Genomic DNA, 19,790 nt, shown 5'->3' with positions numbered 1-19,790 from the left:
TGCATGGGAACTTAAAAAAAAAACCAAAACAGTAGCTCCTGAAGCAAGACTTTGAAGCTTCAAATCTAGAAATTTCTTATGTTTCAACTGTGTGGCTCGTGCCATATCCATAAACATCCTAAGCTTCTGACCACAATATGTTCCGTCACAATATATTGTTATTTGAATATAAGGTCACTAGGAAAAAAGTTAGATATATCTAACAGATTTTATTGGGAACAAATCAATAGAGACAGGGAATGTTCCTTATTCTCTTACACAGACAATATTTGTTTTTTGTTCCAATCAAGTGTGCAGATTATTGTGTACATTTCATCTACAGACCAATGATATATCATTGGATGTCTTCACATAAACTGAAAATCAACCTGGAAGAACTAAATTATCATGGTTTAGAGAGGGGATTTGGCAACACAGGGACTGGTATTAGCAGGAGCTGAAGTTGAATTCTGAGTTTATATAGACTCTAGGCCCGTGCTCATCAATCTTTTGGCAGCTGCAACTTCAATTCATGCAGCCAACAAAAGCATGTGACCCTAAAAGGCGCAGGAAAACAACATTCTATAAAGCATCCATCCAGGTCTCAACCTCAAATGTGGGTTTGGTTGTAATCCACAGTTTGAGAAACTCTGCTCTTGACTGACCCTGCACACAGGACGTCAGACGCACGCACACAAACAGACTGCAACTTGATCAGCTCATTCGTCCACACCGCGCGGCCGAGAAGAGGACTTTGTGTGGTGGGGGTTGGGGTTCCCCACCAGCACAGGTACGTGTTGGTGGCAGGAAGGGTGGCTCAAGAGGGTCGCGGCAGGGGGGTCTGGAAATCGGAGGGAGGGGAGGGTGTGGAAATCGGAGGGAGGGAGGGAGGTAGATGGGGTCTGGAACTCGTGGGGGGGTGGGGGGGAGAGTGGATCAGCTGTGAGGGTTTTTTTTTCCTCGGGTTCGCATCATAATGGGTCCAGTGACGTCAGCCAGGGCTTCAGAGCCTAGCAGACCAAGAAGTCACGGACACAGGCAGCAAGATAGAACGTTGGAGGTGAGAATTATTATATAGGATTTCCTGGGAGCTCTGATCTCCTCACATTCTTTTCAGTACCAACTTTACACTGACAAGGCAAAATTAATTCTTACCTGATAATTTTCTGTCCATTAGTCCCAACAGATCAATCCAGAGACTTGTGGGGTTGTGTCCCTCTACCAGCAGGAGGAGATAGAACCTCCAAGGTTTTCTATATGTGGACCTGTGCAGCCAGCTGAACCTCAGTATGAACGATACCAAAGCAGTGAAATGGAAACAATAGAAAACTCTCCTGACATTGTCAGACCAATTGCCCAACATACTTCCACCACTTCTATATTTATTTATTTTATTTTTTAATCAAACAAAGGAACATTCAGAACAACAGAACCCGGAAAATACTAACCAACCGCAACAAAACCTCAGACAGTAAACCCAGTGAGGGGGGGGGGGGGGGGGCCTCTGGATTGATCTGTTGGGACTAATGGAAAGAAAATTATCAGGTAAGAATTAATTTTTCCTTCCATGGCGTCCCACAGATCAATCAAGAGACTTGTGGGATGTACCCAAGCAGTCCTCAAGTAGGGCGGACACCCCCAACCCGGCAGAAATCACTGACGAGCCAAACACTGCATCTTGACGAGCTGCCACATCCACCCGATAATGACGAGTGAATGTATTGATCGAAGCTCATGTAACTGCCCTGCAGATATCTTCAAGAGAAACCAAATGGGACTCTGCATAGGAGGAAGCTTGAGCTCGCATAGAGTGAGCACAAACTTGCAAAGGGGCTTGCTTGCCCAATGCCACGTATGCCGAAGAGAAGGTCTCCTGCAACCAACGGGCTATGGTGTCCTTGGAAGCCATATGACCCTTCTTACTGCCTCCAAAAAGGACGAAGAGATGGTCAGAAAGACGAAATTCATTCATCACCTCCAAATACCTGAGAAAAGCCCATCTCACGTCGAGGCAGAAAAGAGCCTGGAATTGCTCAGGGTAATCTTCTTGGCGGAAGGCCGGCAAATGCAGGGACTGCCCCAAGTGGAAACAAGAAACCACCTTGGGCAAAAACGAAGGAACTGTCCTAATCAATACCCTCGCCTCCGTAAAATGCAGGAAGGGGTCTCTGCAAGAAAGGGCCTGCAACTCTGAAATTCTCCCAGCGGAAGTAATGACTACCAGGAAAATCGCCTTCAAGATCCTTAATCGTAATCCCCGATAAGGGTTCGAAATGAGGACGCTGAAGCGCTTTGAGAATTAGATTAAGATTCCAGCATGGCAGAACTGGCACGTGAGGAGGGCGCAAACGATTTATGCCCCTCAAGAAACGAACCATATCTGGGTGGGAGGCGAGGATGACCCCTGAAGCTGGCCTCTAAAACATGCCAGAGCTGCCACCTGCACCTTAAGAGAACTCAACCAGAGTGATTTTTGTACAGCCTCCTGAAGAAACACGAGGATAACTGATACTGAAGCCGAAGCCGCTGAAAATCCTGAACTCGCACACCACGAATCGAAGGTACGCCACACCCTAGCATAAGCTATTGAGGTGGATCTTTTCCGAGCCTACAGCATCGTAGCGATAACCGCGTCCGGATACCCTTTTCTTCTCAACCTCGCCCTTTCAAGGAGCAGGCCGTAAGATCAAAGGGGGAGGGATCCTCCATCATGACTGGCCCCTGCAGCAAGAGACCGTCCTGCACCGGTAGCAGAAAAGGACAATCCAACAGAAGCCTGATCACATCTGTGTACCAGGATCATCTGGGCCAATTCGGGGCCACTAGGATCACTCAACCGGGATGACCGGCAATGCGAGTCAGTAACCTGCCCACCATTGGCCACGGGGGAAAGGCATAGAGCAGGCCCCTGGGCCAAGGTTGAAGAAGGGCATCGATGCCTTCTGAGCCCAGCTCTCGTCCCCTGCTGAAGAAACGGGGAACCTTCGCATTGAATGCAGTGGCCATTAAGTCCATCTCTGGCATCTCCCAACGGACAGTTATCTGATCGAAGACCAGAGGGGAGAGCGTCCACTCCCCCGGCTCCAACTGGTGGCGACTGAGAAATTCCGCTTGCACATTCTTTGACTCTGCTATATGAGCCACTGTCAAGAAAGAGAGATGAGTCTCTGCCCAACGGCAGATCAGAGCCGCCTCATGTGCTAGGGGTGCCCCCCTGATGGTTTACGTAGGCGACCGCCGTCACACTGTCCGAAAGAACTCGAACTGGGCAACTGCAGAGAAGAGACAGAAACTCCAAGGGCCATACGAATCCCCTGTAACTCCAAGCGGTTGATGGATCACGACATCTCCGTCGAAGTCCAAACACCCTGGGCCATCTGTTGCAGGCAATAAGCCCCCCAGCCAGAGAGTGACACATCAGTGGTCACTATCTTCCAGTCCGGGGTTGCCAGAGAAATGCCCGACACCAGATTCTTTTGAATTAAACACCAGTGCATGATTGTGTGAAGACGGCCCGAACATGGCGCCCGAACCTCGTAATCCTCAGAGAGCGGAGACCAACGGCTCAGAAGGTGCCACTTGAGGGGGCACATGTGAGCTCTGGCCCACTTTACCACGTCCAAGGTGGAGGCCATGGAACCTAGAACTTGTACATAGTCCCAAGCCCGCGGGTTCGGAGTTTGAAACAGCGCTCGTAACTGAGCCTGTAACCGCTGTGATCGAGCTGAAGAAAGAGAAGCTATCCCTGATCAGGTATCGAAGCACACCCCCAAGTATTCCAGCGTTTGGGACGGTGTTAGGCTGCACTTCGGGAAGTTGATCACCCAACCAAGTGACTGAAGCAACCTGACCACTTTGTCGTTTGCCCGCTGACTCTCCTTGAAAGAAGACGCCTGCACAAGCCAGTCATTTAGATAGGGATGCACCTGAATCCCTTCCTTCCTGAGATAGGCCGCCACTACTACCAGGACCTTGGAAAAGGTCCGAGGCGCTGTGGCTAGACTGAAGGGCATCGCTTTGAATTGAAAATGACCGAGCACTGCAAAGCGAAGAAAGTGCCTGTGGGGAGGCCAGATTGGAATGTGTAAATAGGCCTCTTTGAGATTGAGAGGGGTCAAAAACTCCCCTGGCTGTACCGCTGCGATCACCAATCGGAGGGTTTCCATGCGGAAAAGACGAACCCATAAGGACCTGTTGACGCACTTGAGATATAAGGCGGGTCGCCAAAAACCGCCCTTTTTTAGCACCACAAAATAAATGCAGTATTGATCGCACCCTCTTTCTGCTGAGGGTACAGGCTGGAAGGCACCCAGCCATTGTAAGTTGAGGAGGGTGTCGAACAGCCTGCACCTTGGCGGGACATTTGCAAGGAGATTCCAGAAAAAAAGTCAACTATCGGATGAGCCAATTCTAACTTGTAGCCGTCTCTGATAACCTACAAGACCTAGTCGTCAGATGTTACCCTGGTTCACTCCACCAAGAATAGGGACAGTCTGCGCCCAATAACTGGCTGGATACGGACCAGGGCCCCACCATTGGGCAGACCTGGCTGCGGGCTGGTTTCTGTTACTGGCATGGAAGGCCCGCCTGTCACCTCGAAAGGGCTGAGGCCTCTGAGAAGACTTTGCTCTTTGAAAAGAGGCCCCGCGACCTGGACGGTAATGCTAAGTATCCCTAAACTTAGGTCCAATCCCAACGGTCGTACAAACTTGGACCTGTCCTCTGGGAGGCACTGGCCCTTAGAGTCACTGAGGTCCTTCACAATCTGATCTAAGTCTGTCCCAAACAAAAGCTTTCCCCTAAAAGGAAGCCTTGCTAAACGTGACTTAGAGGCCACGTCTGCAGCCCAATGCCACAACCACAGCCAGCGACGCGCGGTGACCGCTAGGGAACCTCCTTCGCCGAAGACCTCAAAAGATCATAAAGAAGATCCACAAGAAAGGCTAAACCGGACTCCAAGGCCAGCAAAACATCCACAACATCTTCCGGAGAGGAGGCTTTCTGTATCCACGATAAGCATGCCCGCGCCACAAACTAAGGCCTGCAGGGAAAGGGCCGCTATTTCAAAGGACAGCTTCAAGCAAGTCTCCAACTTACAATCCTGAGGGTCCTTGAGCGCCATGCTACCCTCCACAGGGAGAGTGGTTTTCTTAGTGACCGCTGTGATTACGGAATCCACCGTAGGGACCTTCAACAAGTCTAAGTCAGGAGCAGGTAGCGCGTAAAGACGCGACATAACTCCAAGCAACCTTAAGCCCACTGTCCGGCATATCCCACTGCACTGAAATAAGGATCTTAATGGCCTCATGCACGTGAAAGGAACGAGGTGGGCATTTGGTGCCAGACATAATAGAGGGCACCGGACCTGTTCCCCCTGACGATTCAGGGGGGAAATGGTCAAAACCTCAAAAGCCCTAACAATCAGGGAGGGAAGCTCTTCCCTGCGAAAAAGGCGGGCAGCCGTCAGATCATCCCCTCCTCAGAGGGCAGGGTGATCTCATCTGCCAAATCCAAAGATTCTGAGGGAGAGCCCGGAGACAAAACCCGGCCATCTATGTCAGACAGCTCCTCAGGATCCAAAATCGTCACCTGGGGACGTTTTGGCAGGAAAGACTGAGAGGCTGCAGCAACCGAAGTTTGCTGAGAAAGAGAAGGGGCTGCCTGAAGAGAAGCTCCTGACTTCCTCAAAAGAAAGGCATTGTGCATTAATAAAACAAAATCCAGGGAAAAAGGAACTGAAAGGGACTCTCCTGTTCCCTGTACATCGCTTCCCTCCATCGGAGCCTGTGCCACAGAAGCGCGCTACAGCTCTTGTCTATCAACCGCCACATGCAGAGCGGGTCACGCCTGAGACGAAAAAATGGCGCCCGCCAATGCAAACTGCGCTAACTGCCCCAAGAAAACCGCCGAAACTATCCCCTGCGCTTCCGACTCACCGGACGCCTGAGGGGAACCCCCATCGCGCTGAACACCTGCTGCGGGCTGACAGCAGCAGGACTCACACTCCCCCGATGCTGCTCTCCGGCCCCCACACCGGGAGCAGCGCTTAGCCGTCTCAGAAGGCACTGACATGCTCCACAAACACCTGCCCCAAAACTGACTTGGCAGAACATCTAGTTCCTCCATATGATTAAACAAAAACAAAGTCTCTTACTTTTTTTTTTTTTTTTTTAGTTTTTTTAGTCAAGAGAGAAAGGAAACACCCAATCAGGCCAACAGCCCCGGGCAACGGAGGAAAGGTAGGGGGGAGACCGGGAGGGACCTGGCACCACCAGGTGTACACCACAAGCTGCAAACAGCCACTCAACCCCTGTCTGTGCTAAACTAGGCCCAAAGGACACCAGTAGCCAAGATCAAACCAGAGCTGCACAGAGATGTCCCTCCACCTGCTAGATAGAGAGAATACTGAGGTTCAGCTGGCTGCACAGGTCCACATATAGCAAACCTCGGAGGTTCTCTCTATCTCCACCTGCTGGTAGAGGGACACAACCCCACAAGTCTCTGGATTGATCTGTGGGACGCCATGGAAACCCCAGATCTACCTCTTCACACCAGAAATCCAGGTCCAGGTCTCAGCCTGCTTGTCTGATATTGCTCCTGGTTGTCTCACGGCCTAAACCCACCTCTCCTCTTCCTCCATTCTCTACTTCTATGGATGACATTCTAATCCTATGTCTCCTCAGCTTGTAACACTGGGATCATCTTTGACACCTCTTTCTCCACACATATCAAACAGACTGCTAAAACCTGTAGTTTCTCTCTCTAAGATCACTAAAATCCATCCCTTCCTTTCTGAGCACACTACCCAAACTGTTATTCACATTTTCATCACCTTACACTTAGACTACTAGGTCTTCTACCAGACCATCTCTCTCCCCTTCAATCTGTTCAAAATTCTGTTACAAGATCAATCCTCCGCCAGTCGTTACACTCACATAACCCCCTTTCTTCATGTTACTTCATGTCCCTATCTGTTTCTGTACATAGTTCAAACTCCTCTTACCAACTTACAAGTGCATTCATTCAGCAGGTCCTCAGTATCTCTCCACCACTCCCCAGGAACATTTTCACCTGGTAAGTCGCTCTTATCAGCTCCCTTCACCGCCACTGCTAAATTCAAACTCCATTCCTTTTATACTACTGCACCATATGCCTGAAATACACTTCCTGAATTATTACGCAATGCTCCAACCTCTGGCTCCATTCAAAGCCCACCTTTTTGAGGCTTCTTTTAACTCTGAACCTCTTATTCACCTATTCAGTACCCATGTTTGTTATAATCACTCCCATAATAAATAACCCCTTATTCCTTTGTCTGTCTTAAATAGACTGTAAGCCCCATGAAGCAGGGACCGTCTCTTACATGTTTTGTGAACAGCCCTACATGTCTAATAACACTATAGAAATTAGTAGTAGCATGGCTGCTCCAGAAATTCTTTAACTGAATTAGCAGCCGCTCCACTGATCTTATACTGGGGGTTTTTTAAATTGAGTTTTAATTTTTTTTTCTTTTTCTCTTTTTTCTCTCTTTGTAATCTACTCTGAGCTTGAAATAAATTGATGTGGAATATAAACAATTGAAACACTGATACACTGCCTACTGGAAAAACAGAACAAGTCAGACTGCTAAAGATCCCTACATAAAAATTAAGCTCAAGTAAATTACCTCAGTTCTGTCATACATGAAGAACACAGACATACAATTTACCCAACGTGTAATTTGCTGACTCCAGGTTTACAGAACTGGTTGATCCAGTCCTTTTTTTTTTTTAATCCAGCTGCACAGAATGATAGTTCTGATTTCCCTATGAGAAAGTCCACAAATGCAAGGAGGTAAACCAAGGCCTGGATTAACTTATCCTGAAAATATGGAGCCTGACAGAAACCCCATCTTCAAATGAGAACTCAACCTAAAGAAACCAAGCTCTGTATGTAGTGCAACACTGAAAAAGGGAACAGAAATGTGTTTCCTCCTATACTGTGCAAAATACAGCCACCAGAGATGCACGTTTGCAAAGCTGATATATTCCAATCAGTAAATTTTAAATAAAATATTTTTCTGGGCATCTATTTTTTCTAAATCACACTGGTTATGGTCTTTTTTTCTGCATTCAGTGCCTTCTCTTTCTTTCAGGGTCTCCTTCCCATTTGTTTCTTTTATCTCCTGTCTGCTTAATTTCCTCATCTATATCTCTGTACGACTTTGATCTCTTTCTTCTTCTCCCACTCATCTCTTCCCTAGTCCATTCATTCTCCATTCACTCCTTCCCCAGTCTTTCATATCTTCATGTTTTTCTCCTCTCTCATCTCCAGTTTCCACGCTCTGCACTAGTTCCCTTCCCAAGTCTCTCTCCTCATCCGCTTTCTTCTGCCTGTTATCCTATTACCAGTTCAAGCCCCCTCCCTGTTGCTCACCCTCTGACCTGGTTCCAGTCCATTTTAATGCCATTTTGGGTCTTCTCGCCCTCTCCATATCCCCCTTAATATTCTATCCTATCCTCCCTATCTTAGAGTCTCACTCTTCCTAGCCCTCCACCACTGTTACCAGACTGGCTCCAAGCAAGGGAAAAACTGAACTAGACCCATGTAGATATCCCTCTTCCTGCTGACCCTTCCTCCCAAATCATTCTCTGAAAAGCAAGCACCTTTCCCATAACCTGTTTTCAAATGATTAGTGGTGGTAGGGGATGGAGCTGGGCCTGGTGATTCTGGTAAGACTGATGATGAAGGTAGGGAATGTTAGTAGGTTTTGGTGATATTAACAGTCCCCTGGTGGTCTTAGTCAAGCATTTCTCTCAGTAGCTCAGCTCCTGCAGCTGGTAGGAGGAATGGCACTTTAATAATGCATCATTTTTCTCTTTCTTGTGGGATTGATCTTGCAGTCTGAACTGCAAGATCCCATAATCCTGTGAGATTGGCCCCCATATGGCAGAGGAAATGGCTATGCTATTTAAAGTCACAGGGGCTGAGCTGCTGAGAGAAATGCTGGGGTAGGGCCACAAGGAAGTGTAATTTAAAATTGCTGTTTGCTGCCCCCCCCCCCCCACACACACACATTACAACGCTTTAGGCAGTTGCCTAGTTTGCTTAATGGAAGTGCTGGCCCTGCAATCCAAGCATGAAGGAAGTGAATGAAAGATTTATGTTCTTAAATTACTAAGGTAACCGGTTTATAGATGCTTGTGAAAAGACAGATGAATAGAATGTAGCTGAGTTCATTGTAAGCAATAGCTTCTCCTGGATCAACATAAGACAAATCCAAACATGCTACACACAAGCTTTTGAGATCATATAAGTTCCTCCTTCAGATTTCCTCACAACTGAAGGAAATCACTACCTCTGGACTATTCTTTTGCTGGTGTACAAACTGGTATCAAACCTGACAATGTATACAGATGCCCTAAAACCAATATATAGCAACCAGAACATTGAAATAAAATTGAAATCTGAAGCTAAGAGTAAACCAAAATAAAATGTGGAAAGAACTACACAAGGTAAAACAGCCTATTTTATGAAGCACAATTGTTAGTTTGCTCTCACCTTCCTCTTTTTGTGAGGTTTGTTGGCAGTCTCCGTTCCTTTATTCTCCGACTCGTGCTTTTTCTTACTGGAATCCTCATTGCTCTTCACCTTTTTAGGACAATACCCTTTCTTTGATTGTTTTGGAACCCTTGAAAGAAGTGACAGCTCTATTTTGACAACAAGTGAACGAGGAAGCCGATTTTCCCTTAGTAGTGACACAGACCTGCTATCCTTGGTGAGTAATGGCACACTCTTCCTATGGAAGTCCTCAGCAGTAGACTTACTGCTTGTAGTCCTAATTTTGGATAAGCTCTGGCTGTGAATTAGAGGACTTGGGGAGTGTTCTGCATGGCTGAGGGCCACATGGCCCTTCTCATGTTCAGTATCCTTGGCTATCTGATGAGAGCTCTTGTGCTTTTTCTTTTCAAGGGGTAGAAGGGGTAGAGACTCTGGCGGTTTTTGATCCTTCTTGTCACTAGATTTTGGCTTTCCTTTCGTTTTCACTTTTGGCTTTTCTCTTGAAGGCTGTTCTTTAGCACTGTATGGATCAGGTTGGCTTTCTATTTTCAGTCCACCTTTTGGCTCCTCTTTCAGTGAAGTCTGTCCAGATTTTCTGGGCTGCTTTTTACCAACAGTTTGCCTTGGCAGAGCTCCATCACAATGTGGTGGAGACTTCTGACAACTCCTTTTGCTCTCATGCCCCTCCTGTGAAGTCCTTGGTGCTGAAGTCCTTGGTGCTTTGTTAGAAAGTTTTGGATAAGACTCCTTAGTGTCTAAAGGTTCATGAGAGCAACTGCTGTCCTTTCCATGGCCTTTGCTCTCCTGGTGCGTCTGTTGTTCCTGAACCAAATCACTTTGGACATCCACTGGAGCTGTTGGTTGGCTGACCTTGTTCAACCAGCTGCCCAGCTGCCATTTGTTCGCTGTAGGTGGATCAGGCTGAACAAAAACAAAAAACAATAATCAACTTCAAAATACTTTTCTGGAGCTGGCATTCAGAACATCTGCAAGAAATACATCATCCCATGAAACCTGAAAGATCATCAGTCCCAACAGGGAGATCAGCTTCCTATTTCACTCTCAGAAGTATGAAACATGGACACCCAGGCTATGTGGCTGCTATTTTTTTTGTTTGTTTTAGCAACTCAGCTATGCTACCAGCCTCCACCACTTTCTCTGATATCAAATTCAAAATTCAACTCCTCAAGTATACTATGACTTATTGAGATCTTGTTCTACACCACTCATGACTTTGCAAACCTTCCCCAGAATTTTTCTCAGTCTTTACAGAGAAGCTCTTCACTGCTATTGTCTTTCTTCCTAAGTGAGTTGGACCTACATTCATCATTTTTTGTTGCCCTTCTCTGCACTTTTTCTAGTACAGCTAAATCCTTTATGAAGTGCGACTGTCAGAACTGCATTTTATTTTCTAATCTGTTCCAAATAATTCCTAAAATTCTATTTCCTTTTTTTAAGCTGCTGCCACATAAGTTGGTAATTTCAATGTGTTTTCCCACAAAGACTCCAAGGGGTATATTTACTAAGATGCGTTAGCATTTCTAACGCATCTTTAAATTTCAGGCATGTTAAACACTAACGTGCCTATACATTTCTATGGGCGCATTAACATTTAACACGCATTAAAAATGCTAATGCGCCCATAGTGCACCCTTAGTAAACACAGGCGCAAGATTGTTTTTAAAGAGGTATTTTATTAAGCTGCAGTAGCATTTTTAGCATTATTAAAGAATGAAAGGACCTTTTTGCTCGCAACTCGTTGAGTAACCACTTCACTAAGTGATTGGAAATCTTTCACATTTCATAAGGAAGAAGTTCGGTTGTTGTACACAGTATTCACTGCACAACTGAAAATATTTGACCCATGACGCAGGCGCTGTGCACTGAAACACAGCCCGTGTTGGGTCCATCTTGGAAAATTGATGGGGCCATACTGAACTAAGGTTTCTGATGTTATAGTGGGTGATCATTTGGCATCCAGTGATCACCAGATAGTGTGGTTTAATATTAAGAAAGATGCGGAGAGGGTTCAATTCAAAAGTGAAGGTTTTAGACTTCAAAAAAACTAACTTTATTCAGATGGTGGATTACCTCAAGGAATTGCTGTCTGGATGGGAGCATCTGGAAGAAGCTGGAAAGCAACAGGCAAAACTGAAAGGAGGTATTGTAAGGGCAACAAACCTTTTTGTGAGGAAAGTAAATAAAAGTAAGAGGAAAAGGAGGCCACTTTGGTTCTCACATGTAGTAGCTGAAAAGGTAAGGAATAAGAGGTTAGCTGTTATAAACTACGAGAGCAGAAAGAGGAAGACAAGTGACAATATCTGGAAAAGCTTTGAGAAGATGGAAAAGTAGTCAGGAAAGCAAAGATACAAATGGAAGAAAAAATAGCCAATATGGTAAAATGGGGTACAAGACATTTTTTGGATATGTTAGTGACAGGAAAAGTGCAAAAGTGGCATTGTGAGACTCAAAGGTGAAGGGGAGGAATATGTAGACGCTGATAAAGATAAGGTGGAATTGATTAACAAATATTTCTGTTCTATGTTCACAGCTGAAGGGCTGGGAGCAGGACTGCAAAGGACAAACACAAATAGGAATAGAGGAGTGGTAGAACCGTGGTGAAGGAATTTAGGGAAGTTCTAGCAGCTCCGCTAGCTGACCTTCTCAATGCTTCTCTAGAGTCAGGAGTGGTCCCTGAGGACTAGAGAAGAGCACAGATGTGGTCCTTCTCCACAAAAACGGAAGTAAGGAAGAGGTTGGGAACTACATGTATGGGATAAACAAAGGAATCCTCCTCAGAAGGAAGGGATCCCCGGAAGCTTAGCCAGCGGTGGGAGGCAGGGCTGATGGTTGGGAGGTGGGGATAGTGCTGGGCAGACTTATACTGTCTGTGCCAGAGCCGGTGGTGGGTGGCGGGGCAGGTGGTTGAGAGGCGGGGATAGTGCTGGGCAGACTTATACAGTCTGTGCCCTGAAAAAGACAGGCATAAATCAAGGTAAGGTATACACAAAAAAAAATGGTACATGCCGGTAAGTCTGACTTCTATGGTAAGTAAATTAATGGAAATGCTTTTAAAACAGAGAATAGTAAAGTTTTTGGAATCCAATGGGTTACAAGGCTTGAGGCAACATGGTTTCACTACAGGCAGGTCTTGTCAGACAAATCTGTAATTACTTTGACTTGGTGACCAGAGAGTTGGATCAAGGGAGGTCGATTTTAGCAAAGCCTTTGACATGTTTCCACATAGATGATTAATAAATAAATAAATAAATAATGCCCTCAGTATGGGCCCTAAAGTGAGTGACTGGATTAGAAACTGGTTGAGTGGAAGATGACAGTGGTGAAAGGCGCTCATTCTGAGGATAAGGATGTTACCAGTGGTGTGCCATAAGGTTCAATTCTTGACCAGCTTCTTTTTAAATTTTTGTAAGCAATATTGCTAAAGGTTTGTCTGGTAAGGTTTGCCTCTTTGCAAATTATACCAAAATCTGAAATAGGGTAGACACTCCTGATGGTGTGAATAACATGAGGAAGTACTTAATGAAGCTAGAGGAATGGTCTGGAATTTGGCAGCTTACATTTAATGCAGGGTCATGCATTTGGGCTGCATAAATCCAAGGAAACAGTACAATTTAGGGGGAGAGGGGGGAAGAACTTTTGTGCACGAAGAGAAGCAGGACTTAGGTGTGATCGTATGTGGTGATCTTAAGGTGGCCAAACAGGTAGAAAAGGCGACGGCAAAAGCTAGCATGCTTGGGTGAATACGGAGAGGAATTTCCAGTAGAAAAAAAGGAGGTGATGCCCCTATATAAGACTCTGATGAGACCTCATTTAGAATATTGTGTACAATTCTGGAGACCGCACCTTCAAAAAGATATAAACAGGATGGAGCCAGTCTAGAGGGCAGCTACTAAAATGGTAAGTGGTCTTCGTCAAAGCACTCAAGTATCAAAATGCAACTCTTACACCACCCTAACACCTCCGTCTCTAATTCCTCATACAACTTCTGCTTAATACTGATTGTATACAAGATCCTGTTATGACTATGTCATAACTACACTCTGTAAGCCACACTGAGCCTGCAAATAGGTGGGATAATGTGGGGTACAAATGCAATAAATAATAATAATAATATGGGGATAGACTTAAGATCTCAATATGTATTCTTTGGAAGAAAAGTGGGAGAGGGGAGATATGACAGAGACATTTAAACACCTATGCGGCATAAACGCTAGGAGGCAAGTCTCTCATTGAAAGGAAGCTCTAGAACGGGGGGCCTAGGATGAAGGTGAAAGGGGACAGACTCAGAAATAACCTGAGGAAATACTTCTTCAAGAAAAGGGTGGTGAATTAATGGAACAGCCTCCCGGTGGATGTGGAGGAGACAAAAACAGTACCTGAATTCAAAAGAGCTTCAGACAAATACATAGGATCTCTAAGGGAGTGTGATAGGAAGGGTAGATAGCATGAATGGGCAGTCTGGATAGGCTATATGGTCTTTATCTGCCTATATTTTTCTGTTTCTATTTAAAATATTCTAAGACAGGGGTGTCCAACCTCAGTCGCCACAATCCAGTTGGATTTTCAGGATTTCCCCAATTAATGTATATGAGATCTATTTGCATACAATAGCTCCATTGTATGCAAATATATCTTATACATATTCACTGTGGAAATCCTGAAAACCTGACCTGGTGAGGGCAGAGGGTGGACACCCCTGTTCTAAGATGTACTATGGCTTCAACTACAGATAGATTGTAGACTAATTTATTCCCACATCATCACAGTTCCTTTTGGAACATTTAAGGACTACAAAAAAAGAACATCTAATCAGTTCTTGATCTGAGTTTATTAGCAGCCTGTTTATTGAGTCAAATGGAAGAAGTTGCATTTGTCAGTAGAATGTACAATCCTTACTTCAAGCAGGGTGCAAAGTGAACAGGTACAGAAACAGCTACTGTGCAGCTGGTCAGCCTAGCAACCAGCAAGAGAGAGCATAGTATCACAAGCCACACCTTCACCGCAGGCAAGTCACCAAGCTAAAAAGCACACCTCAGGTGTAGATGTCCTTAGGGGTTCGTGCACCTCACTCTCACTGGAGCTGCTCTCGCTGTCGGAACCTGAAGAGCTGTCCGAGTCACTGGTGCTGTCCGAATCTGCACTCACGGAATGTGCTGAAGCCACGCTGTCAGGCTGAGATTGAGGGGCGCTACAGGGTGGCAAGACAACTGTATTAGAAAGCAATATCTTTCCCCCCCCTTCTCTTTGCAGAAAGACAAAAAACAGGCAAAAAGAAAAAAAAAAACAGAAAATAGAAAAAGTACACCTAGGACAGGGGTTCTTAACTAGTGATGCCTGTGTGCTCCTATTTGAACTGTTTAATTCCTTTCTTTGGTTTATTTTCTTCTATTTTTTCCCCTTAGGGTAAGGAAAGGCAAGTTCCGAGACTACCTATTAGGGTCAACTCCTATTGTCTGCAGCCCAACGGATAAGCTTGACATCAGCTGCAGGACTCTAATCAAGAGCTAGACAACACAGTCTGAGCGATAGGACTCCTGCCTGATGATGCCGATATCTATGCAGCAACAGTTTGAAGAATCTAATGTGTGCTGTCAGGAGATGTACCAGCTTGAAGATGCTTACTAGGAAGATGGAGGAGTAGAGGCCGAGGAGGTAACAGGCTGCTAGCTACAGAGCTGGGGAACAGAGAGGTACTTATTGTGTTAGAAGTGAATCACAGGTCAACACATATACTTCAGTTACCACAAGGACTTAAAGTCCACCATCTCTTCCTTACAGGGAGAAGGTGGTATGAGGTTCCCTGCCCTTGGTAGAAACATCACTTTGGTTTGCAGGACATTTAGAAGCTGCTTATGCTTATCAGAACCAAGTCTGTCCTCCAGGTTATTGGAATATGAAAAAAGGATAGAAGGTTGGAAAATTAGTCACCTGTATTGGGGACACACGTAAGTAAGAGGCCACAGGATCTACATTTATGATGGCAAAGTCAGCGGAAAGCGTTGGGCCACACAGCACCAACAACTAGAAGGCTGGGGAAGAGCCAGAGATTGGTTTGTTTGGCACATTCAACTAAAAAAGTATTCTGCTGCCCTGTATAAAATACAGTCTCTCTCTCTCCATTTAAAATTGGATGTTTTGGACATAGAATTTGCTCCAGGAATTTTCAACTTTTCAAAGACTGATGTCATCATAGTGGGAGCTCCTTAGAATGCATCTTAGAGCCATTTTGAAGATCTCCAAAACTGAGATTATTAATGCATTTTGATTTATACTTCCAGACAGCAATATGTGAAAAACATGTAATGGTGTGAAAACACTATATTGATTTACCTGCTTGAAATCACAATGAAAGATGTACATTTCATGAGCTGTGAGTTAAGAATGTTGGCTTTACATTTTCAGCTACTTGATCCTCTAGTCTGCTATAATAATAATAAAATTTCTATTCCGGAGTCAACCTTGCGGTTCTACGCTAACTACAAAACCAAGAAGCTGGACAGTCACCAGGAAATACAAAACTAAACAAACCTACAACAAACTTTAAAAAAAAAGTATAGCTAAAAATACATGTCAGACAAATCTTACATTGCTATTATGTTGGGAAACACCATGGAGAGTCCTTTTGAAGAGGAAACATATTCACAGTAGCTCACAGCTGCCTCAGGGGAGGAGCTGAGACAGCCCACTTTGCACTCAAGTTTACTTCCTAGTTCCTACTGCCATTGTTACCACAAGTAGTACAATACTGAAAGCTTTAAAAAAGCCCACAGAACTAGTGGACAAACTCATTAACATTTTAAGCAGTTACATATATAGAAAGAATTCCCAAGGACACACTGTAAAAATGTTAAGAACACTACAATCATTCAGTGACTTTCCATCCCCATCCAATTCAGGAAGCAGAATTCCCAACTCAGATATCAGACCTGTGACCTTTCATCTTTAGGATGTATGTAATTTAGGGCCCTGTTATACGCGCGTTAACATCTTTAACATGCATTAACCGTGTAGGCACCTATAATATCCCTATAGGCACCTACATGGTTAACGCACGCGCTGATTTTAGGCGCATTAAAAACGCTAATGCGCCTTAGTAAACAGGGCCCTTAGTTTAATCTGGCTTTTGTATTCCACATCAATGTATATTTTAAAAAAGGCAGCATAGTCAACAAAAAATGTAGGACCCTATTTAATAAGGTGCATTAGCATTTTTAACGCGCTACAATTAGTGTGCGCGCTGTGTAGACGCCTATATGAATATTGTAGGCACATACATGGTTAATGCACATTAAAAATGCTAATGTGCCTATAATGAACCTATAACGCAGCTTAGTAAATACGGCCCTTAGTTTTAAAAATACACAAGTACATATAAAATACATAATTGGGGCAATTCTGTAAGTGGATGTCTCTTTTTAGGTGCCCTAAAGCCACATAAAAGTCTATGCTATAACGGCATCTGTGCATCCAGATTCCTTTATACAATACTAGAACACGGCTTTGGTGCGCCTTACACTTAGGCATGTACAGTTACACCAGCCATAGACATAACTGGGTGCACCTAAATGCTTCAATGGTGCACATAAATTATAGCATGCTATAAAAGATGTGCATAGCAGGGAAGCATACCTGCCTTGCATTTGCACGTACATCCATATGGAATAGAGATTACATGTGTAAGCGTACATTTTTTGTGCATTAAGATGTGCAAAGGAGCATGAAATCTTGAGCGCCTTGTTATAGAATTGCCTTTAATATACAGAGTCCTCCGCCAGTCCGCCCTTGCCTTCCTGCGTGCCGCCCAGAATTTTAAAAGTCATCTTACCTCGGAGTCCCGGCGGCAGCAGTGAAAGGTGAGCAGGCTCGGCGCGCTTCAGCCTTCCCTTCTCTCTCAGCTCTGGTCCCGCCCTTGCAGAAAGAGGAAATGAGGGCGGGACCAGAGCTGAGAGAGAAGGGAAGGCTGAAGCGCGCTGAGCCTACTCACCTTTCACTGCTGCCGCCGGGACTCCGAGGTAAGATGACTTTTAAAATTCTGGGCGGCACGCAGGAAGGCAAGGGCGGACTGGCGGAGGACTGTTGAGGGAGAAGAGGGTGGGCACCAGGCGAAAATATTGGGGGTGCTTGAGCACCCACGGACTCGGCACCTATGAACAGAATGCTTTTTTGCTTGCTTTGTTCCTAATGCTGCTTTGGCTTTCAGTCAGTGCATGATTTACAACATGATAAAACTCCCTTCTCTCCCTCCAAGCCTTGTTCCGCAGCTACTTTTCTTCATCCTACCTACATCTGCAACTAAATCATCAGACCACAACCTTTGCCTTCCCTGCTCAGCCATAAAGCTTCTTTCACATATTACTGCTCCAACCATTTTCTTGCAGCCTGTCTAAACTGTCATGAAACATGATGTTCACTTCCCCCAATCCACTCCCTATCATGCACAGGACAAGGAACAGTGGCCCACCTTTATATGGGCTTCTTGTGTAGTAATTCCAAAAGGAAGAACAAAATTCTGGTTTTACTTGTTGTGGCCCTTTATCCTCTCTATGTCTCTGCCCATCTCTCTGCTTTTCTGTCTCTTCCAATATGTTGATTTTTCTGTCTTCCCTTGCTTCTCATTTTGCTTGTATCTTGCAGATCTTCTACATGTATACAGATCTTGAACATGTATACCTTGGAGGAAAGGAGAACCTTGGCTGACCCCTTGCATCCGCCACCTTCGCTCCTGCACCCGATCCGCTGAACACCTCTGGAGGAAATCTTGTACCCATTCAGACTTCCTTCACTACAAATTCATGCTATCCTCCTTCCAGTCCTCCCTATTCCTTGCAAAACAGGACTACTACACCCAATTGACCAATTCTCTCAGCTCCAACCCTCGTCGTCTCTTCACCACCCTTAACTTCCTCCTCAAAGTGCCCCCCGCTCCCACTCCCCCTTCACTCTCTCCTCAATCACTGGCTGACTACTTCCGCGACAAGGTACAAAAGATCAACCTTGAATTCACTACCAAGCCACCTCCTCCTCAGCCTGTAGCCCTATCCAACAACCAACCAACCATGGCCTCTTTCTCCTCCTTTCCTGAGATCACCGAGGATGAAACCTCCTGCCTTCTTTCCTCCTCGAAATGCACCACCTGTTCCTCCGATCCCATCCCCACCAACCTACTTAACACCATCTCCAATACTATCACCCCCTCCATCTGTCGCATCATTAACCTTTCTCTCTCCACTGCAACTGTCCCTGACACCTTCAAGCACGCAGTAGTCACACCTCTCCTAAAAAAACCATCACTTGACCCTACCAGCCCCTCCAACTACCGCCCCATCTCTCTCCTCCCCTTCCTCTCCAAAATACTTGAACGCGCCGTTCACAGTCGCTGCCTTGATTTTCTCTCCTCTCATGCCATCCTAGATCCACTTCAATCCGGCTTTCGCCCTCTACACTCGACAGAAACAGCACTCTCTAAAGTCTGCAACGACCTGCTCCTCGTCAAATCCAGAGGCCACTATTCCATCCTCATCCTGGTCGATCTATCCGCTGCGTTTGACACTGTCAATCATGATTTACTTCTTACCACATTGTCCTCTTTTGGGTTCCAAGGCTCTGTCCTCTCCTGGTTCTCCTCTTATCTCTCCCACCGCACCTTCAGAGTACACTCTCATGGATCTTCCTCCACCCCCATCCCACTATCTGTTGGAGTTCCCCAGGGATCTGTCCTTGGACCCCTTCTCTTCTCAATCTACACCTCCTCCCTAGGCTCAGTGATCTCATCTCATGGTTTTCAGTATCATCTTTATGCTGACGACACCCAGCTATATCTCGCCACACCAGACATCACCGCGGAGACCCAGGCCAAGGTATTGGCCTGCTTATCCGACATTGCTGCCTGGATATCCAACCGCCACCTGAAGCTGAACATGTCCAAAACCGAGCTCCTCGTCTTTCCACCTAAACCCACCTCTCCTCTTCCTCCACTCTCCATCTCAGTTGATAACACCCTCATCCTCCCCGTCCCATCTGCCCGCAACCTCGGAGTCATCTTCGACTCCTCCATCTCCTTCTCTGCGCATATCCAACAGACTGCCAAGACCTGTCGCTTCTTCCTCTTCAACATCAGCAAAATTCGCCCTTTCCTATCTGAGCACACCACACGAACTCTCGTCCACGCTCTCATTACCTCTCGCCTTGACTACTGCAACCTACTCCTCACCGGTCTCCCACTTAGCCATCTATCCCCCCCCCCTTCAATC

The 19,790-nt window shown here is 45.7% G+C and overlaps 1 protein-coding gene across 3 annotated transcripts in view; it reads right to left on the bottom strand.

Moving 5' to 3' along the window:
• AFF1 (AF4/FMR2 family member 1) overlaps positions 1-19,790 on the bottom strand; it is a 430,143-nt gene that overhangs the window by 85,779 nt on the left and 324,574 nt on the right. For all 3 annotated transcript variants that reach the window (XM_030190611.1, XM_030190612.1, XM_030190613.1), the window contains exons 10-11: positions 14,572-14,728; positions 9,520-10,440 (exon numbers count right to left, since the gene is read on the bottom strand). In XM_030190611.1, the coding sequence (XP_030046471.1) occupies positions 9,520-10,440; positions 14,572-14,728 (1,078 nt within the window). The remainder of the gene's footprint in view (positions 1-9,519; positions 10,441-14,571; positions 14,729-19,790) is intronic.

The sequence above is a fragment of the Microcaecilia unicolor genome, chromosome 2, assembly GCF_901765095.1.
Source record: "Microcaecilia unicolor chromosome 2, aMicUni1.1, whole genome shotgun sequence".
In the NCBI taxonomy this organism is placed as follows: Eukaryota; Metazoa; Chordata; class Amphibia; order Gymnophiona; family Siphonopidae; genus Microcaecilia; species Microcaecilia unicolor.
Note: the sequence above shows the minus strand (reverse complement) of the source record. Positions and strands in the feature narration are given on the sequence as shown.